Source organism: Glycine max, chromosome 8, assembly GCF_000004515.6.
Source record: "Glycine max cultivar Williams 82 chromosome 8, Glycine_max_v4.0, whole genome shotgun sequence".
In the NCBI taxonomy this organism is placed as follows: Eukaryota; Viridiplantae; Streptophyta; class Magnoliopsida; order Fabales; family Fabaceae; genus Glycine; species Glycine max.
The window spans coordinates 20,618,936-20,643,510 of NC_038244.2; the positions used below are offsets into that span (position 1 = coordinate 20,618,936).

General features: G+C 29.4%; 1 protein-coding gene and 1 long non-coding RNA gene across 3 annotated transcripts; one reads left to right on the forward strand and one right to left on the reverse strand.

Annotated features, from left to right (window-relative positions):
* The first annotated feature begins 1,460 nt into the window (after positions 1–1,460).
* Positions 1,461–5,525, forward strand: LOC100781604 (uncharacterized). The gene is made up of 3 exons (XR_001389525.3): positions 1,461–2,166; positions 3,306–3,379; positions 5,084–5,525. It is a non-coding gene; the product is annotated as an uncharacterized lncRNA (long non-coding RNA).
* A 1,316-nt stretch (positions 5,526–6,841) lies between these two features.
* Positions 6,842–12,998, reverse strand: LOC100782140 (chorismate mutase 1, chloroplastic). 2 transcript variants are annotated; one of them, XM_003530369.5, is made up of 7 exons: positions 12,816–12,998; positions 10,623–10,777; positions 9,261–9,486; positions 9,043–9,126; positions 7,979–8,122; positions 7,692–7,784; positions 6,842–7,286 (listed from the first exon to the last, which is right to left on the reverse strand). In XM_003530369.5, exons 1-7 carry the CDS (start codon positions 12,948–12,950, stop codon positions 7,050–7,052), a joined length of 1,074 nt encoding a protein of 357 aa, XP_003530417.2. In that variant the 5' UTR covers positions 12,951–12,998; the 3' UTR covers positions 6,842–7,049. The 2 variants fall into 2 exon arrangements, with proteins under 2 accessions (XP_003530417.2, XP_014634708.1); XM_014779222.3 differs by lacking the exon at positions 12,816–12,998 and adding an exon at positions 10,924–11,346.
* Between the last annotated feature and the right edge of the window lie 11,577 nt (positions 12,999–24,575).

A 24,575-nucleotide genomic window follows, 5' to 3' on the forward strand; every position in this document is an offset into this window, starting at 1 on the left:
ATTAAGGCAAGTCGGTGAACAAAGACAGGGTTGAAATGCTAAAAAAGGAAGCGTTAAATCTGAAAAAGAAAAACTATGTTTAATTTACTTTTATATATCATAAATTAAAATACACAAATTTAAAGAGACTCACTCTCTTTATTATTAAACATAATCAATATTTTCCATTTTCCTTATTTTAAATGTGTACGTGTTTCTCATACAACTTTTACAAATAGCAAAATAATTTTTCTTTCAACTATCTCTAGTTGTCATTTTTTTCTCTTTATTTATATATTTACTTTTAATTGTTTATCCCTTTTAATTTATCTTCTTTTATCTTTATATTTAAATTAAATTTCAATAAATACTTTTTAAAATCATTAATAGTTAAAAATAACTCTATATAACATTTTATATTGTTCATTGGAAATTTAAAATATAGTTTATATAAAAATATAATTATTTATTATAAATTTTAATTATATAAAAATAAATATTTATTATTTAAATCCATATACTAAAATACTAATTATATTAGAAATTAGTAGGCATTTTTAATTTTCACTTTCAATACGCATTTCAGTACTGTCGACTCTGTCGAGCTTAATAGTTGTCTGATGGAGAAGTCATTGAAAAAAAATAATAGATAGAAAGGTTTCCATAATAATTAAGGGAACCCAAATGTGCTATTGTAATATTCACTTCTCATTAATAATAATAATAATAAGATAATCACTCCTCAATGCAGTAAAATTGAAGTTATGTACTTCTATAGTTAACGTGAGTACGCTATACAGTTATATTATGTTGTTTCTTTTAGCCGTATCATATATGATTATGATAGCATGTAGAATACCTAATCGATCGAGTTGAATACACAATATTTTATTTAATACTGAAATATTAATTAGGAAATGTTAATTCTATATGATACAATGAAATTTTCACTAAGAAAAGTATTTACATGCATATATAATATTAGATATTGCGTTGAATATAATTTTAAAAAATAAAATAAAATACTAGACAGCTACGAATAAATAAGCCATCTAATTAAAGTAGCAATAAATACAAATGAATGCCAGCCAAAGGGACCAACGAGTACAGTGGTCCTCAATAAAACACCACAAGTGGGCTAAAAATTAAAACCTCATTAAATTTCAGTTCACTATCACGCACTGTCAGCAAAATGATACTAGTAATTGGCACCCCAAATGCACTGTTTGATTCTCCTTTAAGGTGTCCAAAATTTTTAGGACACGTTTATTTTCTTCTTCACTCAGTTCATTTTTTTTACAGAATTATATAAGATAAAATTGAATAAATTTTAATTTATTAATTTAATCTTAATATTATATATCACTAAATTGTATAGTAGAAAACTAGTATAAATCTTGTTCCGGTATATAATTAAATGGCAAAAAGAAAAAAAATATGTTTTTTTGTTAAGAGTAAAACTCTTAATTTTAATGTGAACATTTTTATCTTTGATACTGGCTTATGATCAGTTGTAGACAATTTGAGTGTACTACTACAAAAATAACCTTTTAGGACGCTAAAACAATGACATCTTTGTGTTTCTGACTCAAACGTCGTCGTTTTGCACGAGTACTTTTGGCGCCAAGACGAGGACGCCGTCGCCGCTCCCCACCGGCGGTGATTTAGATTCTCTTCGGCCTCGACGCCGCTCACCGCCACATGGTCTTCCACCGAGATTTGAAACCTTCTAATCTCTTAATTTCCGAACTCGGCCTCCTCAAGATCGCTGATTTTGGACAGGCTACCTCGTTCTCAACAATCACAAAACCCTAACCCTCTAACTATTGAAATGTTTTAGCCAGTGTTTGCATAATTGATTTTATAATCGGAGTTTCATGGTCATTCCCTGGCGGTGTAAATCAATTTTGTATCCTGCTATTAATTTTACACTATTGAAATGTTTTAGCCCGTGTTTGCAAAATTTACAGAATTGATGGGTTGTTTTCTCAGGCAAGGATTCTCACGGAGCCTGCTATTGATGCTTCTAATAATCATGAAGAATAAATATTCTAGGGTTGGAGGATGTTTTGGTGTCTTATCTCTTTGGGAAGAAGAGGGCAACTGACATTGCTCACATGCATGTACTCATTGAAAATTGAAATGCTTCTGTTTTCAAAATTTCTGCTTGGTTTTTCCAATTTTCAGGTTAGTGACAAGTCAGTTTTGTTGTCCATGACCTATGTTCTAAAGGCCTCAGTGGCTGAGTGTTCTGCTTTTGATTCTCTACAAAAAAAATGCACTCACATGTTTGTTGCCTCTAAGTTTTCAATTTTGAGTTGTTATTGTTTCTTCTAATAAAGGGACAGATTAAAATTTCAGATTTTTGTACATGTTGTTTTTTCTCTCTCAACCATGGTTGATATGCTAATCTCTAACTATTATGTCAGCTTTATTTGTTGTCACAAATAATCGTATAAATAATTTTCTTTTTTTAATTTGAAGGTATATATGCATAAGCGGATGTTTTACGAGAGCGTGATACTAGAAAATTACATTGTATATGATTGATTATGATTATTTAAGCAATTGTTGGACTTGGAATTGATCTTATGCTGCATTTGTATCACACAGAGCCACTAAATGCTGAGCAATTTAACTTTCTGTAGTCTAAAATTCTTATTTGTGGCAAAATTCTCTTTGCTATATAATTTAGATGGCCTCTGTTATATATCCATTTCAGTTTCCATGCTTATAAAAGGTTCTTCGATTGAGTTAAAATTAAACATATTCCAAGGTTGTTACAGAACTCTATTTGGCTGGCCTGCTACTTTTTATTATTCTCATATTTATCTATATAGATTTAGCCTTAATAATAGCTACATTTCTTGTTCCTACCAGGGTGTGGAAACATGTTGTCCAGAAATGAGACACTGTCATTGATGCCACTTGTGGCAATGGTTTTGACACCTTAGCAATGCTTAATTTGGTTTCTGATGATTCTCATAATGGTTGTGTATATGCATTGGACATTAAAAAAGATGCTTTAGATAACACTTCACCCTTGTTGGAAGAATTACTTAATCCCAATGAGATCAGGACTATAATTGAGCAATTAGTTTCAACTTTTAATTGGTGAAAATATTATATAAAATAGTCTATGTTACATAGCCATAGACAAAGTTAGTAGGATAATACTCGATCCTAGTCTTGGCACTTGAACTGGCCTCGAGCCTTTTAGTTTTGTTGTAGTTAATTTGACAACAACTAAGAACTTTCATGTCCAGTTAATTTGACAACAACTAAGAACTTTCATGTCCCCAACAATAATTTCAAAATACATGCAGAAACAACTTGCCAAGCTCTTCAATTTCTGCCACAGTAAAATGGAGAATGGTGTTCCAAGGAATGCTTCAGTTAGGTACTTGCTTGATGTTCCCTTAATCTCATTCCCCTGTTTCTACTTTGTGTTTAGAAGCTAATGATAATAAATAACTGGTGCAGTTAATTTCATTAGTAAACCCTCATCTTAGTCTCTGAAATTGTGAGCATTTATCACTTTAGTCCTTGAATTTATAAAATTATTGTTGTTGTCCCTAACTTTGCAAAACATCATTCACTTAGTTCTTTATTTATATGAAGTGACAGTGGAAAATAAAGGGGAGAAAAGGACTCAAATAAATGACCTTTAGCAAAGTCAGGGATTGTGTAAAGTTTGGAACTAAAGTGATTGATGCTTATCATGTTGGAGACTAAGATTGGGGTATACTCTTAATTTAATTATATTCTTCATTTAATAGATTTATTGAAAATAGAATTATACCTTCGGTCTTTATGCCAACTTGGTCTCATCTGCATGCATCTTATTCAAGGCTAAATAGATATGTCTCAAAATTTACAATGAATTAATATAAAATCTTCATATCATGCCATTCCACTTTCATGGCCAGGCTTTAAAGGCTGATTTGATTATAGATTTAGGTTGGTAAACTCACATTTGATAAGGTCCATATGGAGCTAGTTATATATTATTGTTGACTAATGATTGATTGTGTCATTCTTATTAGATCAGTGGATTGCAATAACCATACAGGAATACAAGATACTACCAAAACAATTTTCAAAGAAAAGATCCCAAGAATTTTATGTTAAATTATTATTTTTCCACGTTTCCATCAATTGGATATGAATACAAAACTAGAAAAAAATAGTAATTTTGAATGTTGATTTACAAGCCTAACACCATCAGTTTAGTGTCTACTTAAACATTACATTGATCCAAAAGATTATCAATATTAGTTGTAACCCTGAATATTTATGTATTTATTATTATAAAACTACATATCATGGTGAGTTGCTATGTATACAATTTCCTGAACATTTAAAGCTTGCTTCTTAATATTCTGCATAGGCTTGTGGCATTCAACTTAGGTTATCTTCCAGACGGTGATAATTCTACTGCTTTACTTTGTGTCATTAATATATCTTTGAATTGCCAAATTTGCCAATTTTCCATCGCAATGTTTTGAATTATCTATGACTTTTTGAAGCTTCACTGGCTTCAATGAAGCCTTAAGCATCTCAATTAGTTCATTAAGATATATTGAAATAGTTTTTCTTGTTTCATACAAGCCAGTTGAGCTAGCTTTCATGATTTTGTGATCATCATATTTTCTTGAAATTTTTTTATATTTTTTACAAAAGTTACAATTTTAAATTTTTGTGAATTTTTCTTAGAAATGTAACATTCTAAGACAGCTTCCGACGAAAACTCTTAGAAAATGACATATGAAGATGGTTGAAAAATCGATGTGGAAAATAAACATTTTTTACAAGGACGACTACAAAGAAGGTTTGGAAATCATAATGAAATGTGCTCAAGAACTAATGTTGAAAACCTTTTTTTTTTCTAGTAGTGGTGTTACTTTTAATTAAAATAATAAAGTTGCTACAGTCTTAATTAATTTACACTCGTTGTAAGCATTATAATTACAATAATAAATAATAAAGTTGAGTTTGTATACATATATAAACAATCTATACCACTTGAAAATTTGATCAAGTTCCACACAACTGGGTGGAATTAACAATGTTTTCTTGTTTGGTTTATTTTTTTTTTGTTTAGTTGGATGCATGGAGATGGGAGAGAAGGATAGAGGGATTGGGTCAACAAGCGTGTGAGCATTATTTGTTGTACTTTTGCTCCTTAAATGCGATACTGTTTCGTAAGTGCAAGTTGAGTTTGGTGAGTTGGTGAAATTAATACCATACCACTGGCTTGCTAATTGATCCACAATTGGCAATATTTGGCAGCAATAATACATATAGACGTGCTTCCAACATCCAAGCAAGTTGCCAATTGGCACTGTCCTTATCCGAGACTTTCAGCACTCACTCAGTATCCGGCGTGAGACTCAACCCTACCTCGTCAACACACCAAAATTATCGGTTAAATTATTCACTTGAATTTTAAAAATTGTTTCTATTTTAAGATTTAGTTTTTATATTAAAAAATTTGTAAGTTTTATAGGATATTTTGAAATTGAAAATAGAGAAATTTTGTTTGAGATGTAAAAATTATAACTATTAACTTCTAAAAATCACGTCCAAAACATGAAACTAAACATGCTATTAGAGTATTAGTCTCTACACTACATATATAAAAGGTAAGTTTTCATCCCGTTGAGAATACTAGAGAAAACCTTTTCTAGTGATGACAAATTGTCGCAAATATAAATTAGAGACTAGAGTTTACAGTTTTTTTTATATATATAAAGATTAAAACTTAAAATAAAGATCACACGAATAGTTTAACCAAGTTTATATATATGCTTTCATAATCATCTTTGTTTTTAAAATATAAACTTCACTATACAAAAGTTTCATAGGATTTGATTGTGGGTTATTGAAATCCGTACCCAAGGGAAATTGTTAAATCATTCCTCCGAATGATATGTTATGTTATCATTGACTAATCGTCATCAATAATCTTACTAACAGCTTTCTTTCCATGTACACGAAAATGATTTACAATAATTAACATGGTACGTAACTTACTAACTTACGTATTTTCTCTTGAGCAATTTTTGGTTGTTTCAATCCTTGTTTAAGATACGTATGTTGTAAAAAAAGAAGAAAAGAAACGTGTACTCTATTTTAAATTATTTATAATTTAAGATCATATATACCTTTCAAAGAAAATTAAATATTTTTTTTAAATATTTAATTTTAATACAATTAATGATTTTTAATTTTTCAAAAATAAATTACAAATTTCAAAATGATAAATAATTTAAAAATGAAAGAATATATATATATATATATATATATATATATATATATATATATATATATATATATATATATATATATATATATTAGAGTAAGAAATTTAAAAGTTTTTAAAAAATCATATAATCCCTTAAAAGTATCACATAACTTATATTATACTATTTAATCTTAATTATTCATAATAATATCAAACAATATACCAACACAAATGGGCCGACCATAATCATTTCAGCAACAATTTATAAACATCTCTTTTTAAGTTATTACATATTTATACTTTCTTATTTATTTATTTTATTAATATACTTTTTTCCCCTCAAAAAATGCCCTCAATTCTAAGTTCAGTTCCTGGCCAGAAACTCAGTCTCGAAAGGCTGCTTTGAAAGAAACTAATCCTGGCCAGTATTGCTAGCGATCTCCAGCACCCTTCAATAGATATAACTTCCTCTCAGGCCCTTCGTAAAAAGATTTAAGAATCTAAAAAACTTGTTGAGTTGATTCGGAACAAGAACAACCAACATCGGGAAAATCTTCAATGAACGAAATTTACAATAAAAATAACACAGAAAAAGATGTTCAAAGACAAACTATGTTATAAGAACACAACCCCAACATGCTCCTTTGCAAATTGCAAATCCTTAGGATATAAAAGACATCATCCAAAGAAAGAAAACGGTGTTTGTTAATTTCTATCAAATTCAAGTCCATTCAAAGACATTATTACTCAGTCTAAGCTTTATTTATATACATGAATTATTGGTTCTCTACCACCAACATAACCAAGAACTCTTACTATATGTTTAGTCCAGCCTCCTCAATAAATATGCAACTTGCACTTCCTTTGTCAATGGCATGACCCAATGGCCATACAGATCAGAAACCACACTTGGATTTATTATGTACAGTGGCTCAGCTCGAGGCTTCTTTGCATTTAAATCCACTACTAGGCCAAATTTTTTGGCCTTTTCCTCTACTCTTATCATGTTTTCCTCTTCAACTTTCGGATATGTTAGCATATCCATCAACCTATCCTTGTCCTGCAAAATCAATGTGACAATATGTAGTTGATTCAGTGCAAATCTAACATGCAGAATTAAAATGCAAATGGCACCACAAAGATGTCTCTCCACTATTGGAAAATTATGCACCAATGGTTACAAACTCAAACTTATGTACATAAAATAAGTACTATTTTACAGTAAGCCATAATATTTATACATGGTCTGAAAAATAGTATGGCCCAAGAATGATTATTACTAACTGACACATGATAAATTTGATGACTTTTAGAATTTAAAAAATTATTTACACTAATAATGCATAGAAATGAAATTAGTACATACTCTATCTATTTTGATGTCAGCAGAAAGGTAATACGAAATTTCCCTAGAAAAATAACAAGAATTGCATACAAGTCTCGCTCTACCACATGTATTTTGTACCTGGGCTAAAATGGCATCTTTATAGTTATCCGGATTTGCTTGAAATTTTGCCTCAGCTACAAATTTTCCATAATGGATCCTCTTTGAGAGAGCCTGCAATCACAAGAATCAGAAGTTTCCAGCAATGTAACAAGAGTTTGGAAGCTATGAATTGCGGTTACAATCTCAAAACTTGGAGGGAGGGAAATCAACCTTTCAAGTTTCAATTGGTAAATTTGAATGAGAAAGATTGGAGAACACTGTTTTGTTACTAGTTTAGTAAAAGCTAATTAACTAAGAAGGTGTACCTGCAAGCACATTATATCACAAATAGAAGTGGATTCATAATGGCCATCATCTCCTTCCTTGGCTAATCTTGGGATAAGATCTCCAAAATACATCATCCAGACTTGATCATTTATATTAATTGAATCCGCATTATGATGCAATACCTATTTGCGCATTACACAAAGATTTAGTTAAGAATCAATTACCATATAAAGATTTAGCAACAGCTCAAACCACCATTAAACATGTAACAAAGCGAGAAAGCTTGTAAATAGATAATAAATCAATTAATGGAATCTGTTAACTAATAAAATATACTTTCATATTTAATAATGTACATGTCACTATGAATTTATGAAACCGGACTAAATTGTTCTTGTTGAAGAAATCAGCAGACTGATTTTTCTTTCATTCCTCATTTTACTATTAATGTGTGTCGGGTAAAAATGGTCTCACAAACTACAAATCTCAAAAGGGATTTGCATGCTTGGTATTCAATTATTTCTTTCTCTAAAATATGCTTTTGTTCTGCTATAATTGAAAACAGAAGAGAACATTGTCATTTCAAATTAAATTCAAAGGCTCTCTTCGTGCTCCCTTAAAGTCATTAATTTAAAGAAACTTCTTTTTTAAAATTACCTTTCTTTATACATATTACCTTTTAGCTTCCATTCAGTTTCAAAATATATAATGAAAGGGAATTATAGTAACAAGGTACGTAAAAATAAAATTGGAATACTTTGGAAAAAGATCATTGAAAGTAACTTTATCCATGAAGTGAGAAAGAAAAGGTAAGAGACCCCAATAATGGATCTAACATAGACTCTAACATCGTCTTGAAACATAGATCAAAGGACTAACTCAACCCTATAAAATCAACTTGTAAACTAAGACTTGTCGAACCTTGTAAGGACTACATTGATCACATTTTTAATTGATGTGCAATCTTAGAAGAATTATTTTGTTATACCAACATGGAAGCATAGTTTTGTCCATGCAAATGTAACAATCTCCATGGCAAATTAAAATCCACTTAAAGAAAACAACCATGATTTAATAGTGTTACTTAAGGCATATTACTTACCTGAGCGTAATGACAAGGTAACATTGATTCAGGTAGGTCATGAGGAAAGAAAGGATGCTCATCAGGGCACATGTATCTGCCAACCTTCAGTGCAGTGGAAACCAAGTCAGGAAAACAACATCAATATATCAATATTTTGGCACTTAACATTTTCACTAGATTCCTTTTCTTCTCAATAGTGTTTTTCATTTTATCATTATCTCACCCTTGTTCCATACCTTTGCATGAAGCTTCTCACTTTCCCTGACCAAGTATTCAACCAACGAGCCATGAAATCCATCCATGGAGAAGTCTTCAGGGTCGTATGTTTTTGCATTGTATAAATGTTGTGCTCTCTTCAAAAGGCTATAGATTATGCTATCCTCTTGACGAATTAAACTACGTCTTATACTTTCAAGGGTCAGGTTTTCACTTCCATCATCACTTTTCTCTGATGGCACATGTCTGCATGGAAGAAATAAGCTAATTTTAAAATTTGACAGACAAAAACTTGGAAGGCAAAAAAGCGAGGAAATCCTTCACAGAAACAACAAATTAAGCACATACTGACTTAGGGATGAAAAGATGGTGTAGGAAAACTAGGCTTTACTAATTACTAGTATAAGCTACATAGTGAGGATGAGAATTTATTGAAGTAGTTTAGATAGTTAAGAATTGCTAGCATGAAATATAATAAAATGAATAAATGATACTTCTACTTGCTTAATTCTTATTCACAGACTCCCACGCCTTGAAAAACACCTCATCCCACTATATATAACCCTTTCTATATAGTATACACAAAGTCTATTTTGATTTTTATCTTTTTTTTTCTTTCAATTTGGTCCAATTTGTTTATTGTGGCAATAAAAAAAACACCCATAATTTATGGTAGTTCAAAAATCACTATAGTTGACAAAATAGAAATAATTTTTTACAGAAAATAGAAACAAATTGAAACATAAAAAAATAATATAGGACCAAAATGAAAAAAAAAGTTAGAGGATTAAAATTAAAAAAAGTAGAGTTGAAGAACCAAATTATGAATTTTGTCTTGTATAAATAATTGGAGAAATTCAAGAAACATTGATGTACAACATTCTATTGATTATCTAGTACTGTTGTCATAAGATTGTATCATTTGACAAAGAGAATCACACGATGATACCCGACAAAGAAATGAAAATGAGCATAACAGCGACCTATATATTGATTGCTACCAGATTTAATAGTTCTGACTATGCAACGAGCTAAATTGCAGGGCAATTGCTTACCCTCTAATATTTAATAAACAAAAAATGTTTTCTTTTTCTTTTCCTTTTCATGCCGCGAGGGCAGCTATGATGTAAAATAGCAACCATAAACTCTGGCATTCCTCAGGCATAAATGTTCCTAACAATAATTTTTTTATCGATAAATATTAATTATTATTTTTTTTAATATAAAAGATCGAACCTACATTTGTTTTTTTTTTTAACTATCCAACTATCTCTGTGTTTCAAACAACATGACTAAGTCACACATCAAAACTTCTAAATAAAAGCTTTTCAAATGCACAATAAATTTTCAAAAGCCAACTAGTTTGATAAAAGAGTACTCACCCAGAGGATGATGGGGGAAATGCCTGAAGAGAAAGACCCAATGTTTTGCCATTCCATGAGATGGGGTTGAAGGGAAAGCAAGCCCTGTGAGTTTTTGTTGAAGAACCAGACAGAGGAAAAGGTGGTGGTGACATGGTAGCTCTTAAAACCTCAGCCTCCATTGAAAAAGATTAAGAGCAAAAACAATCAATTAAGATGTGATAAGAATTCATAACAATGAAAAATGATAAAGAGAGAAGAAGAAGCATCAACATTAACAATTATATATAGAATTGGGGGAAAGGTGAAACTTCTCGCTTACCCAATTTAACGTGCCATTTACATGCCGTTCCAATTAAGTTTATCTTAAATTTTACAAATAATAACGTACGTAGAAAGTTCCAAATTAGAGGACCCAAACTTTTTATAGTAACATATAAATGGCGTATCCTTAATCAAGGTGTTCCTTGTAAGTATTATAAGACAAGTTAGTATTAGGTGTTAGGTTATTGTAACATGATTGGAAGGGTGGAACACACGAATCAAAGATCTGAGCTTCGTGTTGTGTCGTTGAAGTTACTTGCTGATCCGTGTACTACTTGGATATCTCAGCATGACTTTTTGTTTCTGCATGCTATTTCTCTTATCAAGACCAAATGCGTTTTCTTTTCTGGCTTCTCTATAGAGTCTTCTTGGTAAATGTCAAGTTTTTAATTTTTGTAAAATGGTAGGAAATTACAAAAAAAAGGTTATATTAATAGAGTTTAATTATTATTTTTTGTTTTTCACAAATATTCTTCTTCCAGGATAATTTTATTCCAGATACAATCGAGTACTAGACTACACCGGAAGAGGTGTCCACAAAAATAAATAAAAAATGATATCTAAATTTTACTATAAATTTTTTTCTTAACATAATAATAATAATAATATTTAGTTATGTTAAAAAATATTTTTAATTTTAAAAGGAATATATATAAATGGTAAAAGTAAAGTGTCACTTATAAATAGGATGTGTCATTCATTGTTTTTCATAATGCATTTCACAACCAAAAGGGAGAAAAGAAATTTTGGTGGCATCTACACAAGTTATTTGTGCTTCTATTTTCATGTCATCCAAAATACCAAAAGTTCTCATTTTCATCCTTTTTTTTAATCTTTTCCAATTCATTCATTCCTAAATCAACCAAAACTAACAAAGTGGTAATGCAATGTATCACACACACACACACATAAATAAAACGACGGTTGAATTTTTTTTTCTCCCTTTCTTTCCTGATTTACCATTTTCTTGATCCCCTATACTTCTATTTTCCAAACCTTCTCCTTCCCTCTCTAGTGACACGTCGAGTTTATCGCATAAGCCATGCATGACAAATTTTCCTCAACCATCAATCTCACATTATTATTTCTGTCGAAGGGTTAAAGCAATGTTTGGGATTCCCTAGATACAAATCTCTGATTGATGCGAGACTAACCAAGATCACCACAGCTACCTCTCCTTGTGCAACCCAAATTCATAACAAATTACATCCCACCTACCCCATCCAAACACCCAATGAAGCGCATCTAAACCTTCAACAACATTTGTGGCTTCCAAACTCCAGCTAAGCGAATCCAAACCCTCGTCAAACAATTAACAACGGAGATCCAGCCATATGGTTTCCAAACAAGTAAGTCACAAATGAATAAGAAAGTTTTTTTTTTAGATCTAAAACTCAAAAGTGCATTTTTTGTTGGAGATGATGAGACATTTTTTGGAGTTGGAGAGTAGGTCCTTGTCAAAAAGGAGAAAGGCCTTAGAGATGATGATAGATTATTTTTAGTTGGAGAGTAGGTCCTTGTTAGAAAGGAGAAAGGCCTTACCATAGGTGTAGAGGAAGAAAGTGGGCCTTAGGGGGTGAAAGGAGATTGGGTGGCGAGGACAAATTGGGAAAAAATGGATAACAAAAGTCAAAGATAAAAAGAAAAACTTGAATCATAAATGTAAAAATTAATAGATCTAACATTGTGAAACATGTTTTCTACTATGAGACACGTGTCAAATCTCTCACTATAGCCTCCGTCTTCTTTCAATTAAGTTTAACTTTTGAAATTCAAGTAAGTCAAAGAAATTTTTTTTGGGTAAACTTCATAGTTTTAATAATAATATTCAAGAAATTCATACATATAAAAAAGGATATCACAAAAACTAGAGATGAAAAAAGTACACACTTTCCAATTAGGGCTTATGCGAAACATCTTTTCTGGATATTTTGCATTGCTACTAGTTGTGAAAATCACCCCATCATCTCCATATCCAATCTCCTTGCGTGACCAGACTGATGAAGACGAAAACTTCATACTCATTGCATAAGTGCACCCAAAGTGAAATAAGGTCTGATTTAGAGAGGATGAAATGGAATAGTAACAACAAAGGTATATAATGGAAATTTGGGTAAAGTAACTTGGGATTTTAGATTGCTTTTTTAGTTTGTGACGTGGAAAAATTGAAAAAATACATGACACGTAAATAACATGCACACTAACACGTTGGTGTGCCGACAAAATAATTTAATACTCAGATCATAAAAAACTCAATAAATATTAAATTAGCAAATAAATTATTAAAAATGAAATATGACACCTGATACACATAATTTTCATGTTGTTAACGAGATTCTTTTTCATACAATTTTCATCATGTCTATGCTCCTTTTTGCTATGAAAATTAGTTCGTTCTCATAGTTTTCATGTAGAAGAATATAATGAGATAAATTTTACATCTTATATCAATAAAAAAAAAGATTCAAAGTTGTGGCTGAAAATAAAAAATGATAAGTTTTTTTAAAGGACTGATGTGTCATTAATTAGACGAATAGGCGACCATCTAAGAATTTTTAAAAATTATAAAAAAAATTTAAAAACAAAAAATAAGTCAAGAAATATTCTTATATTTTGGCCTAAGAAATTATTAAAAATAAAATGACATGTGACATACATGCACACTTATAGGTAAGAGTGCTGACAAAACACTTTATCAATCACATAATAAAAAACTTAAAAACAAATATTAAATGGACTAATAGCAAATTCATTAAAATAAAATTTGACACCTGTTGTACATAACTGAAAAATTGAAAAAAAAATGACACGTGACTAACATGCGCACTACCAAGTGTGTGTGCTAACAAAACGATTTAATACACATAAAAAAACCTTAACAAATATTAAATTGATAAATAAAGATTGTATTGAAAATTACATATAAAATGTGATATACATACATGAAAAGAATGAAAAAAAAACATAACACATGATGTACATGCATACTTACATGTAAAAGTGTTGACAAAACACTTTCTTAGTCACGCCATAAACAACTTAACGACAAAGAATAAAAATTGAACCTCTTATTTATTAAAAGACATGTTAATCATTTCCAAAAGTTTATTATCATTTTAAATTTTGGGCACAATTTTTAACCTTTTTCTGATTCATTTAAGACGTGAAATTTATTCCATTATATTCACTTATATGAAAACTATAGAAATCAACTAATGTTAAAACCAAAAGGGCAATAAACACGGTGAAAATTGTGTAAAAATAGAGTGTCATGAGCAATTGAAAAAATGATTAGATTTTTTAGTTATCTAATTCCTAACGAGACTCACTTTCCATACAATTTTCACCATATTTATGTTCTGTTGGAATTACACACATTGTATGGGTAATTGTTCCAACAAAGAATAGTTATTAATGTACCTAGTTAGTCACATATTCATGTATCTAGGAATTCACATGCATGTACATAGGTATTAGAACTTCATTAATATTCTTGTAAATTTCACATTGTATTTACTTCCTAAGTCTATATAAATATAGATCACCTGAGTGGGTTAAGCACTTAGCATTTCACAACCTTTAGTCTTGTCTCATGGTCTTTACTACCTTAAGCCTTATCTTTCTTGGATTTGCAGTGCTGCCACATCACCAAAGCTCCTTTATGAACGTTTGGGACACCCACATTTATCTAAATTAAAAATAATGGTTTCGAGTCTTGAAAAAATAAAGGACCTATTTTGTGAGTCATGCCAACTAGGAAAGCATGTCCGTTCTTCTTTTAGGCATGTTGAAAGTCATGTTGATTCCCCTTTTTCGGTTATTCACTCTAATATATGGGGTCCTAATCGTGTTTCGTCTATGGGTTATAGATATTTCATTACTTTCATTGATGAATTTTCTCGATGTACTTGGGTTTTCTTAATGAAAGAACAATATGAAATTTTGTCCATTCTCACTTCTTTTATTAATGAAATTAAAACTCAGTTTAGTAAGACAATTAAGATCCTTAGGAGTGATAATGTGAAAAAATACTTTTCTTATGTTATTTCTTCCTTTTTGTCAGCGTAGGGCATTCTCCACCAATCCTCTTGTCCTCATACTCCTCAACAAAATGACATTGTCGAAAGGAAAAATATGCATCTTGTTGAGACTCCTCGGACATTATTACTCCATGCCAATGTACTTGTCCGACATTGGGGTGATGCAGTTTTGACAGTATATTTTTTGATTAATCGGATGCCTTCTTCCTCTATTAAAAATAAAATACCATATTCCATTTTATTTCCTAAAGAACCATTGTTTCATGTTGATCCACGTATTTTTGGATGCACCTGTTTTGTTCATAACTTGTCTCCAGGTCTAGATAAGCTTGTTGCTCGAGCCATCAAGTGTGTTTTCCTTGGATATTCCAGATTACAAAAAGGTTACTGGTGTTACTCTCCTATTCATAATTGTTATTATATCTCTGCAGATGTAACATGTCTTGAAGAAAAACCATACTTTGCTCCCTCCATGGTTGAGTCCAATACTCTTCAAGAAGTTTTTCCTATTCCATATCTTGGTTCATCACCTTTTTTTGCAGGAATCAGAGTCAACTATAGATTCTACCATAGATATTCCTAAAAATCCTCCACTTGAGCAGACTCAAAGATCACTCATCGTATATCAACGTCGTCCTCGAATTCCTAACGCAGAACTTGAAGGTAATGAAAGACCGGCTGAATCATGTCCTACTCCAGTGGACAACCCAGCCATAGACCTACCCGAAGAGAATCTTGACTTGCTTATTGTTCTTAGGAAAGACACTCGGTCTACGTGTAATCCTTGTCCTATTTATAACTTCTTAATTTATCATTATCCCTCTTCTTCGTACCATTCTTTCATTTCCTTTTTATCTTCTGTTTCTCTTCCTAAAAATCTTTGTGAAGCACTTGATCATCCAAGATGGCGACAAGCCATGATTGATGAAATGCATGCTTTGGAGCATAATGATACTTGGGAGCTGGTTCCTTTTCCCCCAAGCAAGAAACTTGTTGGTTGTCGATGGGTATATGCTATAAAAGTTGGGCCAATGGATAGATTGATTGCCTCAAAGCTCAATAGGTAGCCAAAGGTTATACCCAAATTTATGGCCTAGATTATGGAGATACTTTGTCCCCTGTGGCTAAAATTACTTTTGTTTGACTCTTTCTTACCATAGCTGCCATCTGTCATTGGCCACTGTATCAGTTGGATATTAAAAATGCATTCCTACAGGGGGAATTAAAAGAGGATATTTATATGGAGCAACCACCAGGATTTGTTGCTAAGGGGGAGTCTAGCTTGGTTTGCAAACTTCAGAGGTCTCTTTATGGACTCAAACAATCCCTACGAGCTTGGTTTGGAAAATTCAACTCTATTGTTCAAGCTTTTGGGATGAAACGAAGTGAAGCAGACCATTCAATTTTTTATTTTCATACCTCATTGAGTGAATGTGTTTACTTGGTGATCTATGTAGATGATATAGTCATAACATGAAATGACCAAGAAAAAATTGCTCAACTAAAGGAACATTTATTTAGTCATTTTCAGACTAAGGATTTGGGAAAACTTAAATATTTTCTTGGAATTGAAGTTGCTCAGTCAAAAGATGGGATTATCATCTCACAAAGGAAGTATGTGTTAGACATGCTTAAAGAAATTGGTATGTCAGATTGTAGACCAATTGATAGTCTCATGGATCCAAATAAAAAATGGCTACCCAATCAAGAGGAGCCTTATTATGATCCTGAAAGATATCGGAGATTGATTGGGAAGCTTATCTACCTCACTATTACAAGGTCAGATATTTCCTTTGCAATTGGAGTGGTGAGTCAATTCATGCAATCTCCTCATAATGATCATTGGGATGCAATAATTCAAATTTTGAGATACATTAAAAGGGCCCCAGGACAAGGACTACTCTATGAAGACAAAGGAAGCACTCAAATAGTTGGATTTTGCGATACAGATTGGACAGGATCACCCATTGATAGGCGTTTCACTTCAGGATATTGTGTGTCTATTGGAGGAAATCTTGTCTCATGGAAGAGTAAGAAGCAAAATGTTGTTGCAAGGTCTAGTGTAGAGACTGAACATAAAGCTATGGTTGTAACCATATGTGAGCTCGTTTGGATTAAACAACTTCTAGAATTGGAGTTTGGAAATACTCAACAAATGAAGCTATGTATTGATAATCAGGCAGCCCTACATATAGCTTCTAATTCAGTATTCCATGAGAGAACTAAACATATTGAAATTGATTGTTCTTTTGTCCAGGAGAAAGTCCTATCTAAGGAAGTTATTACTGAATTTGTTAGTTCTAATGATCAGCTAGCAGACATCTTTACAAAATTTCTAAGGGGACCAAAAATTCAAAATATTTGTTCCAAGCTTGGAGCATTTGACTTATATGCTCCACCTTGAGGGGGAGTGTTGGAATTACACACATTGTATGGGTAGTTGTTCCAATAAAGAATAGTTATTAATGTGCCTAGTTAGTCACATATTCATGTATCTACGAATTCACATGCATGTACATAGGTACTAGAACTTCATTAATATTCTTGTAAATTTCACATTGTATTTACTCCCTAAGTCTATATAAATATAGAATAACTGAGTGGGTTAAGCACTTAAGCATTCCACAACCTCTAGTCTCTTTAATATACTCACATTGTATGGGTAGCTGTTCCAAGATGTTCATTTGTGCTCTAAAGAAAATTTTTTCCAATAGATTTCATATAAATGAATATAATGAAACAAGTTTCACATCTTCAATTAATAAAAAAATATGTTTAAAGTCATGTATGAAATAAAAAATAATAAGGTTTTTTTGAAAGGGCTAATGTGTCATTAATAAAAAAATATGAAATCATTTCAAAACTTTAAAAAGATAGGAAATCAATTTAGAAACAAAAAAGGGCAATTCTTAGATTTTGGCCTAAAAAACTATTAAAAATAAAATAACACGTGAAATAGATGCACACTTACACGTAAGAATGCTAACAAAATACTTTATCAGTCACATAATAAAAAAAAGTTAAAAATACATATAAAACAAGCTACTAGAAAATTCATTAAAATCAAATACATAACTTTACATACTTGAAATTTTTTTAAAAAAATATGACACATGAATAACATGCACACTCACAAGTGTGTGGGCTAACAAAACGATTTAATACTCATACAAAAAAAAAAATCTTAACAAATATTAAATTGGCAAATAACGAATTTATGGAAAATGACATATAACATGCGATTACATACATGAAAAGAATGAAAAAAAACATAACACATGACATACATGCACATTTACACGAAAAGTATTGACAAAACACTTTATTGGTCATATCATGAAAAACTTAAAGACAAAGAATAAATTAGCTAATAAAGAAACGGCAAACACATAAGAATGATCCGTTAACTAAGTTTCTATTTCTAAATTAGATCTATAATTTTGAAAGTTCTAAAATGACCTTCTTATTTATTAAAGGACATGTTAATCATTTTCATAAGCTTATCATTTTCAATTCTTGAGCACAATGAGTGTGCCGACTAAACAATTTAATACTCATATCATAAGAACCTTACCAAATATTAAATTTGCAAATATAGAATTTATTGAAAATGACATATAACATGTGATATACATGAAAAGAATGAAAAAACATAACACATGACATAATTGCATGATCACACTGAAAGTATTGACAAAACATTTTATTAGTCACATCATAAAAACTTAACAACAAAGAATAAACAAGCTAATAAAGAAAGGACTAACACATAAGAATGTTCCGTTAACTAAGTTTTTATTTCTAAAATAGATCTCTAATTTTGAAAGTTCTAAAATGACCTTCTTATTTATTAAAAGACATGTTAATCATTTTCATAAGCTTATCATTTTCAAATCTTAGGCACAATTTTCAACCTTTTAATGATGAATTTAAGATGTAAAGCTTGTTCTATTATATTCACTTACATGATAACTATGAGAACCAACTAATGTATAAAGCAAAAAGAGAAATAAACATGGTGAAAATTGTTTAAAAAGGGAGTGTCATGAGCAATTAGAGAAATGAGATATTAGTTATCGGTTTCTAACAAGACTCACTTTTTATACTAATTTCATCATGTTTATGTCTCTTTTTGCTCTCAAAGTTAGTTTATTCTAATAATTTTCATGGAAATAGATATAACGAGACAAGTTCCATATCCTAAATTAAAAAAAGAATTCACAGTTGTGTTTGAAAATCTAAAATAATAAGTTTTTTGAAAGGACCGATGTGTCATTAATAAAAATAAAATGACACGTGACATAGATGCACACTTATACATAAGTGTGCGGACAAAATAATTTATCAGTCACATAATAAAATAGTTTAAAAAATATTTAATAGACTAATAGAAAATTCATTAAAATAAAACATGAAACATGTTATACATATCTAGAAAAATTGAAAAAAAAATAACACATGACTAACATACACACTAGCACATGTGTGTGCTGATTAAAAAATTTAATACTCATATCATAATAACTTTAACAAATATTAAATTGGAAAATAAATAATTTATTAAAAATGACATGTAACATGTGATATACATACATGAAAAAAATAACATGTGATATACATGCACAATTACACGTAAAAGTGTTGACAAAACATTTTATTAGTCACATCATAAAAACTTAACGATAAAGAATAAATTAGTTTATACAAAAATTTCTAACACATAAGAATGATCCGTTAACTAAGTTTCTATTTCTAAAATAGATCTCTAATTTAGAAAGTTCTAAAATGACATTATTATTTATTAAAAGACATGTTAATCATTTTCATAAGTTTATAATTTTAAATTCTTGTTCACAATTTTCAACCTTCTTTTGATGGATTTAAGAAGTGAAACTTGTTCCGTTATACTCACTTACATGAAAACTATGGGAATCAACTAATGTATAAAATAAAAAGAGAAATAAACATGGTGAAAATTGTGTGAATAGTGAATGTCATGAGCAATCAGAAAAAAAAAATGAGATTTTAGTTTTTAGTTTCCAACAAAACTCACTTTTCATACTAATTTCATCATGTTTATGTCTCTTTTTGCTCTCAAAGTTAGTTTGTTCTAATAGTTTTCAAGGAAGTAGATATAATGAGATGGGATTCACATCCTAAATTAAAAAAATATGAGTTCAAAGTTGTGTCTAAAAATTGAAAATAATAAGTTTTTTGAAAGCCCTAATGTGTCATGAATAAAAAAATATGAGACCATTTAAGAGCTCTAAAAAAAATAGAAAACCATATTACAATCAAGAAAATAAGGTAAGGGGGACAATTCTTACATTTTGGACTAAAAAAACTGCTAAAATAAAATGACAGATAAAATATTAAAAAACAAAGATTTAAATGGACTAATAGAAAATTCATTAAAAGAAAATATGACACATGTTGTACATACCTAGAAAAATTGAAAAAAAAAGAAAAAAAAATAACACATGACTAACATACACACTCACACGTGTGTGTGCCGACGAAATAATTTAATACTCATATCATAAGAACCTTAACAAATATTAAATTTACAAATATAGAATTTATTGAAAATGACATATAACATGTGATTTACATACATGAAAAGAATGAAAAAAAAGGATAACATGTGACATACATGCACAATTACACCTAAACATGTAGACAAAATTTTTATTACTCACATCATAAAAACTTAATGACATAGAATAAATTAGCTAATAAAAAAAGGACTAACACATAAAAATGATCCCTTAACTAGGTTTCTCTCTCTCAAATAGATCTCTAATTTTGAAAGTTCTAAAATGACCTTCTTATTTATTGAAAGACACGTTAATCATTTTCATAAGTTTATCATTTTCAATTCTTAGACACAATTTTCTACCTTTTATTGATGGATTTAAGACGTAAAACTTGTTCTATTATATTCACTTACATGAAAACTACACAAAGAGACTATGTATAAAGCAAAAAGAGCAATAAGCATGGTGAAAATTGTGTGAAAAGTGAGTGTCATGAGCAATTAGATAAAAAAAATAGTTTTCAGTTGCTAACGAGACTCACTTTTTATACTAATTTCACCATGTTTATGTCTCTTGTTGCTCTCAAAGTTAGTTTGTTCTAATAATTTTCATGAAAGTAGATAAAATGAGACAAGTTTCAAATCCTAAATTAAAAAAAATAAGTTCAAATTTGTGTCTAAAAATTGAAAATAATAAGTTTTTTTTTGAAAAGGCTAATGTGTCATGAATAAAAAAAATAGGAGACCATTTAAGAACGGTAAAAAAAAAACAGAAAACCAATTGACAAACAAGAAAATAAGTTAAAGGGGCAACTCATACATTTTGGACTAAAAAAATTGTTAAAATAAAATGACAGGTGATATACATGCATACTTACACCTAAGAATGCTGACAAAACACTTCATCGGTCACATAATAAAAATCTTTAAAACAAATATTAAATGGACTAATAAAAAATTCATTAAAATAAAATATGACACATGTTGTACAAACTTAGAAAACTTGAAAAAAAAAACACGTGACTAACATACACATTGACACATGTGTGTGCCAACAAAACAATTTAATACTCATATCATAAGAACCTTAACAAATATTAAATTTCCAAATATAGAATTCATTGAAAATGACATATATCATGTGATATACATACATGAAAAGAATGAAAAAAACTTAACCTGTGACATATATGCACAATTTCACATAAACATAGACAAAACATTTTATTAGTCACATCATAAAAATTTAATGAATAAACTAGCTAATAAAAAAAGGATTAATAGATAAGAATGATCTGCTAACTAGGTTTCTATTTCTGAAATAGATCTCTATTTTTGAAAGTTCTAAAATGACCTTCTTATTTATCAAAAGACATGTTAATCATTTTCATAAGCTTATCATTATCAATTCTTGGGCACAATTTTCCACCTTTTATTGATGAATTTAAGACGTGAAACTTGTTCCATTATATTCACTTACATAAAAACTACAAGAACCAACTAATGTATAAAGCAAAATTAGCAATAAACATGATGAAAATTATGCGAAAAGTGAGTGTCATGAGCAATAAGAAAAAAAATGAGATTTTAGTTTTCAGTTGCTTATGAGACTCACTTTTTATACAAATTTCACCATGGTTATGTCTCTTTTTGCTCTCAAAGTTAGTTTGTTCTAATAGTTTTCATGCAAGTGTATACAATGAGACAAACTTCACATCCTAAATTAATAAAAACTATGTTCAAAGTTGTATCTAAAATAAAAAATAATAAGTTTTTTGAAAGGACGAATGTGTCATTAATAAAATAAATATACAACCATTTAAGAACTCTATAAAAATTATAAACCAATTTAAAAACAGGAAAATAAGTTAAGGGACAATTCTTACAATTTGCCCTGAAAATTTGTTAAAAATAAAATGACACGTGGCATAAATGCACACTTACACATAAGTGTGTGGATAAAACAATTTATTAATCACATAATAAAAAACTTAAAAACAAATATTAAATAGACTCATTGAAAATTCATTAAAATAAAACGTGAAACATGTTATACATATATGAAAAAATTGAACAAAAAATAATACATGACTAACATACACATTGACGCCTGGGATGTGTGTTGACTAAACAATTTAATACTCATATCATAAGAACTTTAACAAATTTTAAATTGGCAAATAAATAATTTATTGAAAATGACATATAACATGTGATATACATACATTAAAAGAATGGAAAAAAACATAACATGTAGCATACATGCACAATTACACATAAAAGTATTGACAAAACATTTTATTAATCACATCATAAAAACTTCATGACAAATAATAAACTTGCTAATAAAGAAATTTATAACATGTAAGAATGATCCGTTAACTAAATTTCTATTTCTAAAATAGATTTTTAATTTTGAAAGTTCTAAAATAAACTTCTTATTTATTAAAAGACATGTTAATCATTTTCATAAGCTTATCATTTTCAATTTTTGGGCACAATTTTCAACCTTTTTTTATGGATTTAAGACTTGAAACTTGTTCCATTATATTCACTTACATGAAAAAAATGAGAACCGACCAATGTATAAAAGAAAAAGAGCAATAAATAGGTGAAAATTGTGTGTAAAGTGAGTGTCATGAGAATTTAGAAAAAATGAGAATAGATTTTTTAGTTTTCAGATTCTAACAAGACTCACTTTTGATACTAATTTCATCATGTTTATGTCTATTTTTGCTTTCAAAGTTAGTTTGTTCTAGTAATTTTAATGCAAGTGTATATAATGAGATCGGTTTCACATCCTAAATTAATAAAAAATATGTTCAAAGTTAAATCTGAAAATAAAAAATAATAAGTTTTTTTGAAAGGGCTAATGTGTCATTAATAAAACAAATAGGAGACCTTTAAGAACTATGAAAAAATTTAAAAACAAGAAAGTAATTTAAGGAGTAATTCTTACATTTTGGCTTAAAAAACTTTTAAAAATAAAAGAACACATGACATATATGCACACTTACATGTAAGAGTTCTGACAAAACACTTTATCAGTCACATAATAATAAATTTAAAAACAAATATTAAATGAACTAATAGAAAGTTCATTAAAATAAAATGACATAAGTTGTACATACTTAGAAAAATTGAGAACAAAACCACACTTAACTAACATGCACATTGACATGTGTGTGCTGACTAAACAATTTAATACTTATATAGTAAGAACCTTAACAAATATTAAATTGGCAACTAAAGAATTTATTGAAAATGACATATAACATGAAAAGAATGAAAAAATTAACATGTAACACACATGCACAATTACATGTGAAAGTGTTGACAAAATATTTTATTAGTCACATCATAAAAACTTAACATAAAGAATAAACTAGTTAATACTTCTAACACATTAGAATAATTCGTTAACTAAGTTTGTAATTCTAAAATAGATCTCTAATTTTGAAAGTTCTAAAATGAACTTCTTATTTATTAAAACATATGTTAATCATTTTCATAAACTTATCATTTTCAATTTTTGGCCACAATTTTTCACCTTTTTTTATAGACGTAAAGACACAAAACTTGTTCTATTATATTCACTTACATGAAAACTATAAAAACCGACTAATGTTTAAAATAAAAAGAGCAATAAACATGGTGAAAATTGTGTGAAAATTAAGTTTAATAAACAACAAAAAAAAATGAGATTAGGTTTTTTAGTTTTTAGTTGTTAATGGACTCATTTTTCATACAAATTTCACCATGTTTATGTCTCTTTTATTTTTTATCTCAATGTATGCTTGTTCTAATAGTTATCATGTAAGTAAATATAATGAGACAAATTTCATATCCTAAATTAATAAAAAATGTGTTCAAAGTTGTTTCTGAAAATTGAAAATAATAAATGTTTTGGAAGGGCTAATGTGTAATCAATAAAATAAATAGGAAACCATTTAAGAACTTTATTAGTCGCATCATACATATTTTAACGAAAAATATTGTATTAGCTACTAAAGAAACAACTAACATATAAGAATGATCGGTTAACTTAATTTTTATTTCTCAGTTAGATCTCTA